Here is a 16,353-nt window from a genome sequence, read left to right as displayed (position 1 = left end):
CCTGTTCAGCCTGGAGAGGAGAAGACTGAGGTGGGATCTTATCAATGTCTGCAGATATCTCAAGGGCGAGTGTCAAGATGATGGGGCCAGGCTCTTTTCAGTGGCACCCAGCAACAGTGGACAGTGGGCAACAGGCACAAACTACAGCACGGGACGTTCCTTCTGAAGATGAGAAAAAATTTCTTTACCTTGAGGGTGACAGGGCACTGGCACAGGCTGCCCAGAGAGGCTGTGCAGTCTCCTCTGGAGACATTCAAAACCCACCTGGATGCAACTCTGTGTGACCTGCTGTAGGTGAACCTGCTTTAGCAGGGATTGGACTAGATGATCTCCAGAGGTCCCTTCCAACCCTGACCAATCTGTGATTCTTTCAGCTGTGGGCAGCATCTCACAAGGTCCCAGGCTCTGACTGGGCCAGCCATGCCACTCAGGAAAGCGGCAGCATTTACATAGGACCTCACTGCCTTCCACAGAGGAGGCTTCCTCAAGGAGGAGTGATAGACAGTATCTGACCTTAGACTGTAAACTGGTGCACGGACTGTGCAACGAGCTTGACACATGGGCCTTTCATGAATGATTAGCGACTCGAACAGTACAAACAACAATAGCAATGGATTTTTATAATTTTGTTTTAATTTATCAATTAACTCCAATATAATTCACAGATAACTTCTTAACTAAGGCCTCCTGGACTCAGCTGTAAGTAGGTGCTATAACTTAAATTGCTCTTTTTTTTCAGGTGGGTGAGGTAGGGTGAAATTTTCATTGATTGGAGCTTCAGTAAAAAGAAGCTTCAGTAAAGAGAATCTGAAGGAACAATACACAGTGTTGTGGCTATAAAATTTCCTGCTTAGCATCTTCAGGTAATACACTGTATTTGAAAAGATTAATTCAACTGTGATCAGATCCAACCCAAAGTTCTTTCATTCCCCCATAATTTCCAGCCATCTATCATTCACCTATTTAATAAACAGCCACTTGTTTCCCAGGCTCCACCAAAGCTTCAGGCAGATAACTATCAAGGCTGTAAAGACAATAACAATGACTACAGAGCCCTCAACGCTGTGGTAACTCTTTCCTGAAAGCAAACTAGCACAACTCCTGACTCAGATCATCTCATCCACACACACAGGACTGAACAGGCAAACAGAGTGTGTTTGTTCACAGCAATTTTAATCAGTTATAGTCAAACTAATTTTGATTTTAAACAGTCCACAAGGACGTGACAGGCTCAAAAACCTAATCACTTACAAATGCACACTCTGAAATAATAGAAATTTTATAATCCCATGCTGCTGTAATAATTGTGCAGTGTTTCTTATTCATATTACACTCCCACAAAACATTTCCAAGCATTCCCTTCTGATGTACAAACATAAGGAGAGCAAAACCTACATGTGGGAACCTTAACTAAATGACAGTAGAAGTAATCAAGCTGAAAAACATCTGCCATTATTGGCTGTGCAATAAAGATTGCTCTAAAAACTACAGTGTGGGAGGTTTCTCTCATGAGCAGAGAAAAACGTACCCTGGTTTAACAGCAAGGAGAAACAGCAAAGCCCAAACTTTCAAATGCACATCAGCCTCCTCCACCAGCAATTGCACTGTGTGGCCTCAAGCCTGCCATCCAATAGGCTTCAGCTTCCATGTCTATGCAGACATTTCTATTTATAATACCGCAGTATCCAGCAGCTTTTTTATTCACCCAGGGCACCTGAGCACCATGTGATGCAGCCACATGGTGTGGGAAATAAGCACTTCTCATTTAAGCGGACAATTTTCTGTCCTTCTGCTCAGAGGTCCTGCCAGCACTAGGCTATTTGGAGCTGCTGCACTTTCACCTTCAGTATTTCCAGAACTTCAAATGTTTTGAGGTTCCACTCAGGCACTGGGACAGTTTCCCTATTCCCCGTGCCCCCAACCCCATCTCTCCATTGCCACTCAAACTCTTCCGACCCAGGCAGTCACCTGCGGTCTGAGCCTTCTCTGGAGCTCTCCTGAAACCTAGGACAGCAAGGCCGTTTCCCTACGGCCTGGGTAACACCTGAAAAAGGTGTCTGCATGCCAGCAGGTGCAGATACTATTCAAAAGGAAAGAAGGCAGAGGAAGAGCTTCTCCTCACCTGAAAAGTAATGAAAGCCAGGCTCGTCAACTCAGCTGTGCACAAGCCTACAGGGAAAGGGGACAAATGTTGCTGATGCCAAATCATCTTGCAAAAGAAGAGCTGCCAAATGCAACTCGCTTCCAAAACTCCTCAGAGATAATATCAATCTCAGGCTGAAACCAGCAAGAAGCTATGTAGATGCAGAGCATAAAATCTACATCACATTCTCTGTGGCCTAGTCAGGCAAACCCCCTCTCTTCTGCTTTTGCTCATTCTTCTGCCTTTCCCCATTCCTTCACAGTAAGAAGGAACTAGGAGGAATGCAGCTCCCTGACTTGGTCTGTCCTGCACCAGGATCTGGTTCTAGCTGCCTAAGGTCTTATATAAAGTGCTTCTTAATGTAGTCGCCCTTGTAAAATCATTTTCCAAAGCGGTTCAATGACACAAAGCGTGTTTTCCCAATGGGTCAACTGAGGCATGGGCCAATGATGTCACCAAAAGACCATGGAAGAAGCCTCCAATTCCCCCCAAATTTCTATTACTAAGAAAGGCTGCTTCTTCAGATCTGCTGTCAGAATTCAAAATTTATGGCTAGATCCACTAAACAGCTTAGATCTCACAGTTTAAGCATTAGCGTTGCATAGTATTCCCTAACTTTTGGATGTGTTGCCATGATAAGTGCTCCTATTGCCAGGCAACAGTTCAAAGCTTTAAGGAGAAAATTTTGAAGACAGGTTCTTTGTTTTCAGCTTTGCATTTTGATGGAATAGATTGGCATCTTCAGAGGAAATTAATACCGTTCCCTTGGACCACAGTGTAGAGCATCTGTATTTATTCACAGTCTCCTGCTGGGCCCCATGCCAAAGCGATATTCCACAGCAGCCCTGTCCCTGCCTCCAGCCAGCCCCTGGTTTAACTGTAGATTTAGAGGTACGCATGGTACCCTGCATGAAGCGCTCCCTCCCCCTCTGTGTCTGTAAGGCCCCAGAATAAGGATGGGACCAGATGACAGGGGAACTGCAAAGGCCAAGGAGACTATTCAGCTAAAAGGAAATGCTGAAGAAAAGGTGGGACTGGAAGGCAAGTCTGAAATTTTAGCTTTAGGAGCAGGGTATTTCACTGAGTGCTATCGCTCACCTTCATCAAGACTGAAAGGGCTGAGCATTCACCTGATAGATGCCTGTGCTGCTCCTTTCTCATGAAAAAAAGTGTGAACGTCAGTTCTTTCTTCCATAGTTTAATTATTACAAGAACAGTTTTCTAGTATTTCCTCTGCTCCCCTGAAGGAAGCACGCTGTGCTGGCAGGAGATGGGGTGGTCATGGTCAGCCATGGCTGAGAAACAGCTGGCAAGACCCTGCCGGGAGGAGGAGCTGGTGCCCCAGTCAGCACTTAGTGGCTGCCAGTGAGTTCATCCCACTCCCTTTTCGGGGGCAGTCACAGCCTTTCCCCACCCCCTGTATCTGCATATCTGCTACCTTTCACCTGTTCCCAGTCAGAACTGTCCCATTTGCATGGCTCTGCCCCTGCCCAGTTCCCACTCCTCTCGCTTCCATCTCCATGTCCATCCCTCCCCTTGCTGAGAACTGCACTGAGAGATGTCTCAGCCAAACCCTTGTCTCTCCATCACTTTTTCTCTCCTTTTTGGATAGAAAACCTACCTGGACTTTCCTGGATTTAGTTTGTTCCTTGTGAGGGTGCTTAAAATAAAAACAAAGCTACATTGGCAGGTTGAAATTCAAGTCCCTTTTCTCCTCAGTGAAGACCCTACCCACCAGAACCGTTTTTTTAGTTCTCTGACCTAATGCTAACTAAATTATTCCATGTAAATGAAAATAATTTTGGTTGAAGAGACTCAGAAAAATCACATATCTTCCACACAGGGTAATCTACAGATCAAAAGTTAGCAAATTAAAAAGATTTTCAAACACTCTGATCTAGCACAGGGGTGCAAGGGACGTATCGTATACATCCAGTGGTCTATTGTTTAGGTTTTGGCTTTTTTTTTTTTTTTTCTCCTTTGGAGGATTTGCATATATTTTAGATTGGATCCTGAAAGCAAGAGAGACTGAGAATAAAATCAGCAGAACTGAGGGGTTTCAGTGTGAACAAACCCAACCCACTCAAGATGTAAGGGCTTGTGTCACTAAAACATTACAAGCATCAGAATAAACTTTCTTGCCATTCCCAGAGTTATCTGGATGATCTCCCCAAACCTGGGAGAATTGATTGCTATCTGTTTTAGTCAGGCTAGGTCAGAAGTCAAGCAAGGCAGTGCCGAAACGGTCCAAACATCACCTATCAGAGCCAACAGGTCCCACTGGGGCTTTGGAAGCTCACAAAATTTCAGGAGCTTCCCATGCAGGGTACAAGTCAGCAGCTGGCTCTTCCAAGCTACAACAGTATCAACGCCATTTTGCATCTTCCCTTTCATTGCCATTCATTGGTCCCACTCCCTCTCCTACTAGCAGAATTCTACAGCAAACCACCTCCACCCCTAGTGCCCGTTACTCAGCTCCCTCACCTTCCAACTTTCCTTTCCTTACCTCCTGCTTCATTTGCTCAGCTCATATTCTAGCAAAACCCTCATGCTTCTATGAAGGCTCAGCTTAACATACTACAAACGAGAAAAGGCGTTGCTTCAAATTTTAACAAATTCTTTCAGGAAAAAAAATGAATGTAAAAACTAATGTGACATGAAACTGGTTCCACACTACATGCATACCGTATTGCTTTCCTACACAATTCATCTCGTTTTTGTCTCTTCAGAGACAGGAAATTTGTTTTGAATGGAAAAATCCAGTATTTATTGGAGGTGATAGCACAACCCCTATTGACTTGAATGGGATCAGAATTTAGTATTTTTCAGTTACTCGAGTAGACTGCTGCTCTCTATCAAAATACATTAGAATTATATTTGCAACTGCTAGCACATTGATGCATAGGTGAAATTTAAGTCAGAAGTTTACATTCTGTTTAAAGAGCTAAAGTTTCTAGAATATTTATTTTTAGTATGTCAGAGACCACAGTGAGAAACTCACTGTTCAGCTGTTTTCGTTAATGATTTTATTGTCTGTTCTTAGCCATATCCCCAAGCACTAATTAGAAAACTGCTTTGACACAGAGCTTTAAAAATCGTCAAAGCAGCATAGCTGGCGTTTTTGCCATTCTTGTGACCAAACATTTTCAATGGCCTTTTCAATCTCCCTTTTTTAAAATATTGATTGTGAAAGCTCAAAGCAACTTGGCAGCAAAGCAAGGCTACATCATTAAAGGCAACTGATGTATAAAAGCTATCATCTCAGGGGTTGGGAAGCAGGGGGAGATAAGATTTGAAACTAACATAAAGCACATTCAAATAAACATACATTTTGCTCTGCGGTGCTCCATGGTGGGTCTTCTTTTCCCCAGAAGGGTTAAACAGATCATGTGAGACCTGTTATCCTGCTACCTGTCCACCACAGATCTGAGGTAACTTGTGGGAAACAGCATGGAATTCACAGCAGTCAGCATGATGAGATGGGAACCACTTCAACCAGCCACAACTATTGAAGCCCAAGAGAGGAAAAGACAGCTGTTCATTCACTTCCATTAAATCTCCTACCTGTCACAGAGGAACTTTCATTGGAAACATTTGTCTTCCTGGCTTTGAGAGAGCACTTGCATCAGAATCTCTTGCTGTTTGCAACAGCATCACTCACCTTCTCCAAGGCCTAATCCAGCAGGAGCTGCATTTAATTTTGATCTTTCAGGACACACTAAACTGGGGAATACCTGCTCTGCGACCCTTGTTGAGACTTAGGTGACAACTACGTTTATTAAATTCCATGGCAGGCAGGTGGGAACTAGAGGTAGCAGTTGAGTTCAGAAGCTGTGGTCATACAAACTTTTATTTCAGGTGCCTCAAGTGGCAGCTGGACACTTGAACTCTTTTGCAGACCTTTGCCTTTATGATTTGCAAGGTTTTTTTGTTGTTTTTTTTTTTTTTTTTTTTTTTAATTTGTATTTGCCTGAAAAGTATTTTGTAACTCCACTATCCACTGGCATTCAGCATTTCATGTGATCAGTTCCTAGAGATGAGATTCTCCTCCCATCATCTTATACAGACAGTGGCTTGCGACCACTGGAGTCCATGGATTACACACAAGGCAAAAGATCAGCAGTGAATAAAAAAAAGCAAGGTTACTGTGACGGAACTACCACCTGCTACCACCACTGCAGAGAAAAGGATATTAGTGTGATTATTTTAATAGGAATAAAAGGAGATGTTTACAGGAAAATAGTTACATCAAAATTTATTATCAGTCTCAAGTTAGTATCACATCAGTATCACTCCCCAAAACGTCAGTCACCTCCGCTTCTCCACAAAATTAATGAGATCTGTTTTTGTGCTCAAGGGATAAAAAAAGAAAAAAAATTCTGATTAACTTTTAAACCCAATTTCTTGAAGTGAGGTAAGGTCATGGAGATGCATGTCATTATTAAACAGATTTAGTAATCATTAACACTTTTAAAATCCCTGTTTCTGGATATGGGAGAAGTCACTGACTGCAGGTACTTAGGATGGTGATCCTGGAACAGCTTTTTCCAACACATTCACACAATCCTTATTTTAGAGAGCATCTGAAAATAGAAAAGAGGTGCTGTGGAACAAAGCACTAGAGGTTTCATAAGGAGATGGCTCGTTACCCCTTTCCCACATCTCAGCATGTACAAACTGTGGTTTGAAAGCTGCTTAATAGCACTTTGTGTACCTTGGGCTATTTGAGCTAACAAGCCTGCCAACCTTTGCATCCATGCAAAACCCTGCTCTGGCCTTTTAACATTCAGCATTCATGTCCTCCCTCCACTACCACAATAGTTTAGAAATGCATTTTGTTTTTCAAGTAAAGTTGAAACTGCATCTGAGTATGATTGTTGCCAATGCTCATCTCAGCACTGGCATCATTAGCAAAGCTGAGACCACACTGTGCAAACAGTATGACAGATCTGTTTGTCTCATGCTTTAAATATGACGCTTGCTTTTTTGGCCACTATTTCATATTTTTCCCAATTTTCAGAAGTAGATCAGCAACTGCCAGAGACGCTAAACTCTCAGGACTGCAAAGCTGCCAGTCTACATAATCCAGAGGCTTGGACAGCTAGCTCGGTTGTTGCTGTGAATACTGAAGGTAAGAGTGGGATCTGTCTGTGGCATAGCCAGAGGATCTGGAATAGACAAAACTGTTGGGGCCCTTGGCAGCAGAGCAGTACTCCGAGATGCTTCCCCTTGGGTTACACCTCTTTCTCCAAGAGGTGCTGTCCCGCTAGGGCCAGGCTTTAGCGCCACATGCTTCATGTTTAATGCATATTTCCTTCACAACTATAGCCTCCCCTCCAGCAAATGCCTCTGCAACAACACTGCTCTCCAACTCAGGCGACTAGCAGTAGCACTGTACAGCAGGCACAGCAGCAGCAGGATACTGCATTATATAGGTCTGTAATAGTCATGCACAGGTATGGATGACACCACGCACAGCTATTTTCTGCACAGCCATGTTTCCTCCACACCTGAATATCCGGTCCTCACGTATGGTCTCAAGTAAGCATTAGTACAAAACCCAGATCAACTCTAGCAGCTGAAGGCATCTAATGCCCAATTACACAGCTGGTCAAGTCCTTACAGACCCTTTTACAGTGTGGTACCTTGAATTTCTGAGTAGAAGACTTTATCCACACCAGCAACTCTGGTAAGGTCTCACATTACATTAAATTATGCCCCAGAAAAAAATAAACCTATTATACTATACCACTGAAACAGAAATTTCAGGGAATTATTTGGAAAAATCAAAACAAGTCAGAGAACGATTCTGCATCTTTCATTGGGATCTTTATCTAAGCAAGTTACTCAAAGAAATATTTAATTACAAAAACATCAATGTAGATATTTTGTCTTTCCTACCAGTTACCAGCACGCAGCCTTCAAGTTTTCCATAAGGCAATGCTGCCCTCTCTTGGTGCAATTTCTTATGCACAATGTTCTTGATACAATTCCTTAGCAAGGTTAGAAAGCGTTTTTTAGGGATGTACTGTATTTTTTCCTTTTGTAGAAAAATCAACGCGTTGAGTTTGAAAAAGAAAAAAAAACCAAACAAACCTAAACACCCCCACCAGGCTAAAACAAACAAGTAACAGACTTAGTTTTGTAGGGTGTTGATTTAAGAAGGTCACTATCGGTAACAGATTACTGCCAACTTTACAGGATTTATTAGGTGGAGCAAACAGTACTACAAAAACAGTGCATTCTATGTTTGCCCTTACAGATTACAGCACAAATATGTACTGTACCTTCTAGCAGAGAAACAGACCATAGACCAGGACAAAAAAAATAGTTAGATTAAAAACAGGTATTTGAAGTGGTTAGAACACAAGCAAAATCACCTTTCAAACCAACACAGAGACTATTGATTGTACGGACCTGGGAACTGGCACAAATTACAGATTTTGAAGCAGGAATCAAAACTTCTTGCTAAATTCTTATAATACAAACAGTAGCAACAGGTCAGTTTACTTATCAGTCACTGCCTCCTATACAAATTTCTCACCTCCCACTCCTGTATCCCTGCTCCTTTCCCAACCCAAATAAAACAAAAAAGAAAACTTTCTGATCACTTAACAGACACAAAAGCTTGTCCCCACCCTTGTGTAACCTTGCAGTATGGTACTGACATTGCCAACCGCAAGCCGTACACCGCACTGAGTTTGCAAGGCCTCTGCACAGGGTATAGCTGAGCTTTCCTTCACCTCCCATGGGTTTTACTCAGTTTAGCCGTGACAGCACTCTCTCCACCTGACTGTGTCTACAGCTAATCCATTCTACTCATGTTTATCTTCGTGTGGTACAGGCCTAGTTTTATATCGATAGCACTGTTATTGCTGGAAGAACAGGGTAATTATTCTCACAGTGCCGTAGTATAGAAAATGCAGCCCTGGTATGAGAGCAGAAGCCCTGAGAAGTCGGGACACATGAGGAAGTGTAGGTGTGTACTGGCATGGGGTGGCAAGAGATGGGCCCACACTTGGTACTGCAGATGCCACAGCTGTGCACAGCTCTCTAATGCAGTTGAAAAAAAAAAAAAAAAGACAAGACAAACTGGTCTTGGGATAACAATTTACTGTATCTAACAAACAGATCATCATATAATCCAGGTTTTCTGTAGCAGGAGCTACAGAACAACAAAGAAAGAAGATGCAAAGGCACATTATCCAACAGACAAATAACTCCCAAGCTGATCCTAGGGGAATAAGGAGAAACCAGCAACATCAAAGTATTTTTCCCACAAAGGACTGCAGAGGCACAGAACTGTTACCCTCTCCAGCAGTTACAAGCTGTGGATTTAACACTTCGGGGAAACTGAGCTTGAGCATAATTTCCGTTTCTTCTTTTAAAGTGCATGCACTACAATTTTAACTGTATTACTGTGATTACTACTGTGATTTTTCTTTTCTCTATATGAAAGCACTCTAACTGCACTGTTCTTTTCTGAAGTATCTAATCACGATTCTTAAATTAGACTGTTAAGACCTCTGTAATTGTGCATGTACATATACAGATCCCCTCTGCCTAAAACAATTCTGAGTTTAACATATTCCAAAGACAAAAACTACCTACCCCTTTCTAGGAAGTAGAGATTAGCGAGCCTCCAGATCTTGACTAGGAATTAGATGAAAGCTGCTGTAAAAATTACTACTTTAGTCATGATTCTTTGTATCAGAAGATGGAAACAATCTCTATCTTGGACACACAGGCTGTCAGATTTTTAATAAAGATCTTGCCATTCACCAACACAATTTCAGGATCGAGAGTCTAAAGTAAGGCTCCTGAACTAGTTCGCTTCCTTAAATAGCCTGATTTTCAGAGATGTGAGATGAATAGAAGCCACTATGCTTCAAAAATCAAAGTATACAGAAGCCCCAAACTCAACACACTGGCGGAAGAACTCAAAAGAATGTCTGAGAGAAAAAACTACTGAGGTGTGTATCAACAAGAAACCCTGCAGGTCTACTTGCCTGCAAGGAACATTCCTCAGTTTGTAGAGGTCATCCACTTGTACTGAAGATGTTTGAAACTGGGCAGTAGTAAACCCTAATGAATTACTTTTCAGTCTGGACAAAGAGGCTAGCAAAACAGCAAGGAAATACTCATAAGAAGAAAAAAAAGCATAGAAGAAAAAATAGGATTTGTCATGTACCAACACATTTTTGCCCTCTTCTTCCAGCCTATGGTCATCAAGGCTGCTTGTGACTACATGAAGGAAGAGTGAGAGAAAATTCAGTGCTTTCTGCAGTGCTTTCACTTCTCTCCAGCACTGAAGCTTTTTGCAAAATCCCCTGGAAAGGCGTTACATAGATTCCTAGTTCTCCGCAGAGATTAGAGCTTTAATAGGCAGATGCAAATTCCTGTAGCTCCCCAGACAAATCTCATTGAAGCATCACAGAATACAAAGGATGACAATCAGAAGACTCCAGAAAGAAAGTGTTACCATCATGTTAAAAAGCATCGATACATCAGTGTTAATTCTTGGTTCCATATGGACCATAAACATGGTGCAAAAGCTTGTTGCTGAACAAGCCAGCTTTACCTGAGCAGTCATTCAACAAGTTGACACGTGCACTGTGAAGCTACAGAAGCCAAAGGCAGGTGTTTTATCAAGCCAGACATCCAGATTTCACTGACTTTTACTGAAAGATATCAAGAAGCACACAACTTTAAAGCCTTACTGTTCCAGTTACACTCCAATGACCTTCTCTAAACAAGTTTATGGAAAGGACCTCATACATGATTCAAGTGTTGTCAAAATAATTAGCAGCTCATTAAGGTGGATTTCTGTATACGCCACCAAGAAGAACATAGTTCCTTTATCTTTTGTAATTGATTAGTAAATCACGAAGATAGAAGCCTTCAGTTTTACTCAATTACATGAATGATGGAAGGACACACTCTTGAGTAGATATGGATTAATATTTAATGAGTTAAAACGACTTTAATCAGAACATACCACATTTCATTATATTTCCTATTTTTTTTCAAATTGACAAGTAAAATGCATTTTAAAAAGCAGTTTAGAGAAGAAATGACAGCATTTTCAAAAAAGAAAATAGACTGTTTCCAGCACTTAAGCAAGAAACAGTGCTCAGCTGAACATATATGCTCAGGTTTGTTTCAACTAAAACAGTTTCCCCAGTTTTTGGGAGGTAGCTGTTCAGTCTTTCCTGAACACCATGGGATTAAAAACACCAGGTCTTGTGAAAAGACTGCACTGGTGTCAAGTCCTCCTCCATACTAAAGAGAAAAATCCCTGAAAATTCCAGTTCATCACATCTTCCCTTACAGTGACCACAATTACAGCATTGATAGTCAGCGTAGCCCACCTTGTACTTTTCCTTTAATTGGTAAAGGAAATAAGGCTGCCACCAAGACAGAGTTTCAGCAGGAAGTAATACTTGCTAGTAGTTGCTCCCCACCCTTGCTGTTCTTACCTCAAAGTTCTCCTTATTTATTTTGACCCAGATAGTTGCTCTGTTGAAGGTAAAAAAAACCCACACACAACCCTCAGTATTTAGCAAAAAAACCAAAAACACATGAAACTGTTCTTGAGCATATAGCTCACCTATAGGTTCTAGGCTCGCTAGAAAAAAACAAATTCTCCACCCGAGTACTTCAGAAGTAGTGCTGGGCCCAAAATAGCTTTCCTGTGTCATGAACAACATCTCATCTTTCAACCTTTGTTAAAAAATTCAAGTTTTAGCAAAAAGGTGTATTACTCTACTTCTGAAATTCAAGAATAGTTTTTATTAAGAGGTTACTGACCTAACTATGAACTGGCATCTTAATTTCCAAACAACTGAAAATATTTGCACAAAACCAGAGAAATTCAAACAAGCAGAAACCACCAAAACAACCCCCCATTTTATTGCAACAATGTCCCCATCATCAACTGATACGGCAAAAATTAAGTTTTATTTCATTTTTAATTTCTATCTTTTTATTTATGCAAATATAAATTCAAGAGTGTAAAATAAATCCACATATAAAACACAGAAGAAACATTCTCTTTCAGTGACTCCGAAAAAAACTTACATACTGAAGAATCATGACAAGTCATCCGCTATTCATTTTTCCAAGTATACAGGCATTAAAGAATGCAGAAATTTATTCTCCAAAAGCATCCTGTATAAAGTCCTCAAAGTATTTAAGTAATATTCAGTCATCTCATACTCTTGAGCTTATAGATGTAGATTCCAAGAAGAGGAGAGACAAAACCTCAAACTTCATATTATTTAAACTCCATCTAAAATAATCCATTTAAAACAAGATTATGTTCAATTCTTATAGCTGAAGCATCACAATTACTTTATTAGTATAATTATTTTGGAAAACTTTCATAGTAGTTTTTCCTGCTTTTAAAATAAAGTCAGAATATTTATTTCACGTAGTTTTTACTTATACTGTAAATATATTGCGGAAAGTAACTCCACATGCTGGTACAACAGGCCTTCATGAAGTTCCACTTAAACATTACTATGATGTACCTTAAAAAACAGGGACTACAGCATGAAATGCATAATAAAGAGTCAGTCTCATGGGATTACATATTATCTTCCTTCTCAGATGCAACGAAATGCTTATGTATTTTGAAGTCAATATTGGACTGTTAGACCACATGAACATTGGCTGGTTACAACCTGGACTAGGAACGCTGGCTGTTTCAGAAAGATGTGATCATTTTGTTTCTATTGTGCAGGATATTTCAATAGGAATTCTCTTCACTGGGTCCAATAGGCATATGTTACCAATGATTGTGGCTTTTAATGCGTATCATGCCGAGTTCTCAATAAACACTGTTTTCCCTCATGGTTACGTTACAACAGAATAAAGAAATCAAGATAGTAAAAGCAAACAAAGTTAAAAATGAGAACTGCAAGTAACTTCACAACTAGAAGAGGAAAAATCATAGATTTAAATCAGCACTATTGTGGGTCCCCACAGTTGCACTGCTACTCTTTAGGTTTCCAAAAGATGTGTATATTTTATAAATATTTGTGTGCTAAGAGCCATGCTCAGAAACAAAATATAGGCTAGCACAAGTCTACCTTCTCGGAGATGCATGTTAAGTATAAAATTCACTTACTAAAGTGCATTTGCTTAACAAATTCTAACTTCTACTATTATAGCTATCCCAATAAGCAATACAAACTAAACTTTGTTGAAATTCTACCTCTACTTAAAAGCAGTAAATATAGATGACTGAAATCTAAATTACAATCTTTTCTTACCAAACATTTTGACTCAATTTTGTGAACTGTAGAAATAAAACGTACTGTCCTAAACTTCTCACAAATGAGGAAGTACCTCTAATTAGAAATACTGAAAGTGTAGAACGGAGTAAAATATAAGCAGAGCTGAAGTAAGCATTGCTTTGCTTCTTATTCAATATGGTGTTTAAGGCTCTGAGAGAAGCTGTTAAGTTTCCTCAAGATCTTTTGGCAAAAGAAATAAATGCAGAAGTAGCAGGGTCATCTGACATTTCAAAACTTCTATTTTCTTATTTCGTTAAAGCCAGCTCGTTCAGTGTCTGTATACATTTATTGCACTTGTGTTGTTGGAATACATCTATACCAACATAGTAATAATGATTGCAACAAAGCCATAGTAAAATAAACTTTTAAAAGAGTCTGATTTCGGACATTAGAGGATAAGTGTCTGCATGTTTAAGGTGTTCCCCTAGTAATAATAAATACAGACAAATTGTTCATCAAGTCAGATGCACGTTCAACAATTATTTAGCATATATAAAATTTCACTCATCCTTTCATCAATACAAATCTGTTAGGGATCAAAAAAAGACTTACCATGCAAAATATTGATTAGTGCTGCATAATGGAATATATATTTCTATCAGAGTTAAAACAGCATTTTCAAAATTTAAAGAAAATAGATTTTTAAAAAGGGATTCTACTGTTGAATGCAAGTCTTCTTTGTAGCAAAGACAAGATAGAGATAAGTTATGATTTATCGCTGTACTTCAGTCTCGATGAAAGACTAATAATAATTTGTCCACCTACTTCTTAATAAATGCTACATTTTCAAGAATAAAGGAACTATCAGTAGGCATTATTTCTACTTAAAACAAGTTATTTCTCTCTGTAATAGGTCAAGTATGCTTTTAAAGATTCAGGTAATGGTAGACTCATAATTTTCTCTCTCAACAGATTTCGAGGCGGCTCTTCTGGCTTCAAGGCCTCACTGTGATCTTTATCCTCCTCCTCTTTGTTATCATCTTCCATTCTTTCATCTTCTTCACTATCTAGAGGCTGAGGAATGAGCTGATTACCGACAAACACATAGGTGTTAATCCTGCGTCTACGACATCTTCTGCGTTTTCTTTTTGGAGGAGCCTTCTGAGTAATACCCTTGGCTTTCATCTCCTCATTTATGAAGTTTCTAAGGGTACGTCTGATATATATTCGAGCTAGGTCCTGGAGATTCCTAACAGCACATGGAGCTAAAAAAAAAAAAAAAAGTTATACTAAGTGAAATAGTTATACTAAGTGAAATTTCCCTCTAGTGAAAAAAACTAGCTGCAAGGCAGTAAGAGTAATGTCCAAGAACAATAGAAATTTTAGTACGTGATACAATATGCAAATGAAACAAAGCTAGATAGAGCCACCCTGACAAACCTTGTGGCACAGTCCAAGAAATTAAGAGGTCTTTTGACAGATATACAGGACAAACAGAAAGCATGAACAGATTATCAGAATAAATTTAAGAAAGCATACCACAAATACTGTCATCTTTTAGCACCTGACAAGTCTTGGGACCTACTGCTGGCAATGTTTTAAGAACCTACTGCTAGGAAACAATTTCTACCTCTATGTCACATTTGTTTAGGCAAGTGCCTTTTTTCTGCTTCCTTATTCTACTCACTATACTTTTCCCTACTTCCTACTAAATTCAACTGATGAGGGAGGGCCATGTTGACTTCACAGCTGATCAACCAGGTAAGTCACCCATATCTTTGCAGCAGAAAAGGAATCAAAATTACTGAAGTCCTGAAGACAAAAAGCAGGTAAGAAAAAGCCAAAACCCACATATTTTCCCATGACAGACAAGCAGCTGATGACCAAGTATTGCTGGGCTGGTGGATGCCTGCCCCAGATGAGCAATGGCTAGCTAATTTCAAGGAAAACAAAATTTAAGGAGTACACCAGCCAAAAGTGCAGCCTGTTCAACTTTTTCACTTAGAATTTTTTCTTCCTATACAGAGCAGCATAGAATTAATGGGGACTACAGCAACAAAGAAGTTAGTGAAGAAATAGTTTTTGATAATTACACTTCCAATACTGCATTCAACTTAAAAAACACTACGCATTTCAAACAAAATCTGTTGGTTTATACACTGATTTTAGCTGCATGCTAGTTACTCAGATCTGAGACAGAAAGGGCATTGATGAATGACAACACTGATATCAGCTAACACCAACAGAAATTTTTCAAAAGCCCCATTTGTTTAATATAAAAACAACTCAAAATTCAAGAACAAAACCCCATCTAACCATCAAAACCACATTTATAATACCAGGCTATGATTGCATGCAAGCCATGATTGCAGATCATATGTCAATTATAGTAAATGAAAGCAGAAGGTATATAAAGTTAATGGACCAACAGACATTTGTCCAATATAAAGAACTGTGTAAGAGAGACTTCATAAAATCAGAATAACAAAAAATTATTTCCTTCAGAAAAGAATGGAACAAAATTTTGAAATGCTGTGTCCTGAAAAAGGTGTGAAAGTAGGAAGCTCTCAGCTTTATCCTGCAAGATAATATAAAATAATCACATTATTTTCAGTGCTAGTTATGCTTGATTATATTCTATTTGATTTTGAAGACAACAGCGTCTAAAAAGTTTAAAGACAAAGCTCCTTACAGTCATATCCCAGATCATAAGCCAGAATTAGTAACTACCAACAAGTCATAATGCATAAAGGAAGTCAAGGCCTAACGGTCCTAAACTTCTGTTCAGAAATGCCAGACACAACAGACACACAGAAGACAGCATAAAGAAAATGAGGTTTTAGAAAGCTTCAGACTTGCTCTATTAACAAATATTAACAACAAAAAAAAAACCACAAAAAAAGCCCACTTGATAGGTAGGAAGGACAGTTAAGTAGGAAGTCCTAGAGTAATATAAAATCTGTTTTAATA

The 16,353-nt window shown here is 39.7% G+C and overlaps 1 protein-coding gene across 8 annotated transcripts in view; it reads right to left on the bottom strand.

Moving 5' to 3' along the window:
* Positions 1–6,067: 6,067 nt before the first annotated feature.
* Positions 6,068–16,353, bottom strand: part of PCMTD1 (protein-L-isoaspartate (D-aspartate) O-methyltransferase domain containing 1) — a 52,597-nt gene continuing 42,311 nt past the window's right edge. For all 8 annotated transcript variants that reach the window (XM_080380300.1, XM_080380306.1, XM_080380299.1 and 5 more), the window contains one exon: positions 6,068–14,648. In XM_080380300.1, coding sequence (XP_080236426.1) covers positions 14,278–14,648 — 371 coding nt within the window. In that variant the 3' untranslated portion in view covers positions 6,068–14,277. The remainder of the gene's footprint in view (positions 14,649–16,353) is intronic.

This window comes from Falco punctatus, assembly GCF_963210335.1.
Source record: "Falco punctatus genome assembly, chromosome: 3".
Taxonomy (NCBI): domain Eukaryota; kingdom Metazoa; phylum Chordata; class Aves; order Falconiformes; family Falconidae; genus Falco; species Falco punctatus.
The sequence above is the reverse complement of the archived record's forward strand: the minus strand, read 5'-3'. Positions and strand labels throughout refer to the sequence as shown.